The sequence below is a fragment of the Salvelinus alpinus genome, chromosome 11 (assembly GCF_045679555.1).
Source record: "Salvelinus alpinus chromosome 11, SLU_Salpinus.1, whole genome shotgun sequence".
In the NCBI taxonomy this organism is placed as follows: Eukaryota; Metazoa; Chordata; class Actinopteri; order Salmoniformes; family Salmonidae; genus Salvelinus; species Salvelinus alpinus.
This window is the reverse complement of record NC_092096.1, coordinates 12,695,393-12,698,510: the sequence shown is the minus strand read 5'-3', so window position 1 is coordinate 12,698,510 and position 3,118 is coordinate 12,695,393. Positions and strand designations below refer to the sequence as shown.

Here is a 3,118-nt window from a genome sequence, read left to right as displayed (position 1 = left end):
TTTTCCAAGCTGTTTAAAGGCACAGTCAACTTAGTGTATGTAAACTTCTGACCCACCGGAATTGTGATACGGTGAATTATAAGTTAAATAATCTGTCTGTAAACAATTGTTGGAAAAATTACTTTTGTCATGCACAAAGTAGATGTCCTAACCGACTTGCCAAAACTATAGTTTGTTAACAAGAAACGTGCGAGAGGCTGACGCTCATTGGCTATAACTGCTAGGGGGCTGGCCCACGTTGGGGGAAATGTTGAGAAATGTATTTAAAAAAACAGTTGCTTTTAAACTAGGGATTTGATGGTTAATTGAGGTAAAGTAATTCTGCTCACAGATTAAGCATGTATGACCTATATATGGACACAATCAGCCCAAAGAGGGAGGTTTAGAAAAAATACTTTCTTAGTTGCCAAAGTACTGCATGTCTGTAACTGACTTTTTGCACTCTACATCGTACATCTTTTTATAAGACATATGTTCGTTTCATTCTCTTAATATAAGAATTCTGTTAACACACCAAGTATTTCAGAGAGTGTTTACTGTCTGCCAGTGGATCAATAAAAACTTTGAACTTAAACACCAGAACACGCAACATCGGCACCTATCCAAGGACAGTTAAGTATTAACAATAAATGACTGAGTAAATGGTTCACTATTCATCTGTATATAATTCTTGAGTTTAGGTGTTTGATACCAAAGGATCCCAGAGTTGATCTGAAAGATGAGGACCTTCGTTGTTCTGCTGTTTGTTCTCTGCAGCTGTCTCTCTGAGCATCAGGTTTTTCACATTACAGACAATGCCAAGAAGCCAATCTTTATGGAAACCACACTGAGGGCCAGCGAGAGCCAGGTGGAGGAACAGAGAGTCCTACTCCAGGAGCTGAGAGCCATTGTGGCTCAACAGAGCACCAAACTGAATGAGATGGCAGCCAGCGTGGAGGAACTGAAGAGAGAGAACAGAGAGAGACCGAAGGTGGCCTTCTCAGCCTCGCTGTCTGAATCCAAAGGACCAAATAGTGATGATGTCATCCTGGTCTACAAACATGTCTTCAACAATATTGGTGAGGCTTACAGTCCGGTGACGGGTATCTTCAGAGCACCGGTTAATGGAGTCTACTACTTCACATACACTGCCTTTACAACCTCCAGCAAGGGGAGAAGAGTGTCGCTGTTTAAAAACGAACTTCTAATGGTGACTGTGACCGATGACGTTTCAGACTCCGAGGACGGTGGATCCAATGGTGTCACACTGCAGTTGGATGCAGGAGATGAGGTCTACACTCGTCTGGTGGCAGAATTTAACGTCTTTGATGACAAGAACCACCACAGCACCTTCTCTGGCTTTCTGCTCTTCACGTAGAAAACAGTTCCTTCCACAGCTGAATCCTACTGCTTTGTAATGATTTGATGCCATGTAGTACTATGACATCACAATGTTTCTGACTTTTTGTGTGAACTAAGCATTGATAACAAGGTGAAAAACAAACAATCTTGTGTCTTCATCATTTAACCCAATGCGTCAGAATCAGAACCAACCAGTCCAACAGGATGTATTAAGCTTGAGTTATTCAGTTATTTTTGTACGGACCGGATCGGGTGATGCAATCTTTGTGCTGCTTTGTGGAAGAATGAAAGTGTAGACCTGATTCTCTTCTTAATAACTGACTACTGAATGATTTTATAAATAATTTGTTTGATCAATGAGACAGAATGGGAAGTTGGGTAGTGTCCTCCATGTTTTGTCTAATGCTTAAAGAAATGTTCTTCTCCAATTAAGAAAGATAACGACTAAATAATATTTCAGTTAAATGATTTCTTTTAATTTTTGGGAGGTAAAGTAGTGCATAAATAACTGGTTATCATTTATCATTGGTTTCTCTTCACTCTTAGAAGCCAGATGGTACATTGAGAAACAACTGATCTAATATTAAATAAAATCAACGAAACAATAAGTCAAGAATATCTATTGGTTAGTAATAATATCATGATGTCTTCTTCTTTTTAAATATCATAAACCAAACAAGAAACAAAAATTAAAAATTAAATTACAAACAGAAAAAAAGGCAATTTACATAATTTGAAAAATAAATCTGACTTCAACGTCCATTATGTAGTAAGAAACATAACATGTTACATGATCCTTACATGTTTTATATGTATATACTGAACTAAAGTAGAAATACAACATGCAACAATTTCAACTATTTTACTGAGTTACAGTTCATATAAGGAAATCAGTCAATTGAAATGAATTCATTAGGCCCTAATCTATGGATTTCACATGACTGGGCAGGGGGCACAGCTGGGGAGCCAGGCCCAGCCAATCAGAATGAGTTTTTCCCCACAAAAGGGCTTTCTTACAGACATAAATACTCCTCATTTTCATCAGCTATCCAGGTGGCTGGTCTCAGATGATCCCACAGGTGAAGATGGCGGATGTGGAGGTCCTGGGCTAGGCAGAAAGCACTGAGCTGAAACACCTGCGTTTTGGAGCTGCCAAGAAAACAAGAAGACACCATGTTTGTATGCGGCTTCATTACCTCAATTATCTTTTTTTTGCAAACTGATATGTGACACGTATTAATGACAAAATAACATGCAAAACAGGTAGAGCAATTTTTTTTTGTATAAAGAGATTGGAACAGAGGGCAGCCCTGTATATACAGAGATCGGAGAGATTGGAACAGAGGGCAGCCCTGTATATACAGAGGTTGGAACAGAGGGCAGCCCTGTATATACAGAGATTGGAACAGAGGGCAGCCCTGTATATACAGAGGTTGGAGCAGAGGGCAGCCCTGTATATACAGAGATTGGAGCAGAGGGCAGCCCTGTATATACAGAGGTTGGAACAGAGGGCAGCCCTGTATATACAGAGGTTGGAGAGATTGGAGCAGAGGGCAGCCCTGTATATACAGAGATTGGAACAGAGGGCAGCCCTGTATATACAGAGATTGGAACAGAGGGCAGCCCTGTATATACAGAGATTGGAACAGAGGGCAGCCCTGTATATACAGAGGTTGGAACAGAGGGCAGCCCTGTATATACAGAGGTTGGAACAGAGGGCAGCCCTGTATATACAGAGATTGGAGCAGAGGGCAGCCCTGTATATACAGAGGTTGGA

The 3,118-nt window shown here is 40.5% G+C and overlaps 1 protein-coding gene across 1 annotated transcript; it reads left to right on the top strand.

Annotated features, from left to right (window-relative positions):
* Positions 1 to 523: 523 nt before the first annotated feature.
* Positions 524 to 1,949, top strand: LOC139533581 (complement C1q-like protein 2). The gene has a single exon (XM_071331731.1). The coding sequence runs from the start codon at positions 719 to 721 to the stop codon at positions 1,355 to 1,357; it is 639 nt and encodes a 212-aa protein (XP_071187832.1). The 5' UTR covers positions 524 to 718; the 3' UTR covers positions 1,358 to 1,949.
* Positions 1,950 to 3,118: the final 1,169 nt, after the last annotated feature.

Bases quoted from the DNA above. Each gene is read 5' to 3' on its own strand.
- LOC139533581 (XM_071331731.1), top strand. From the start codon at position 719: ATGAGGACCTTCGTTGTTCTGCTGTTTGTTCTCTGCAGCTGTCTCTCT.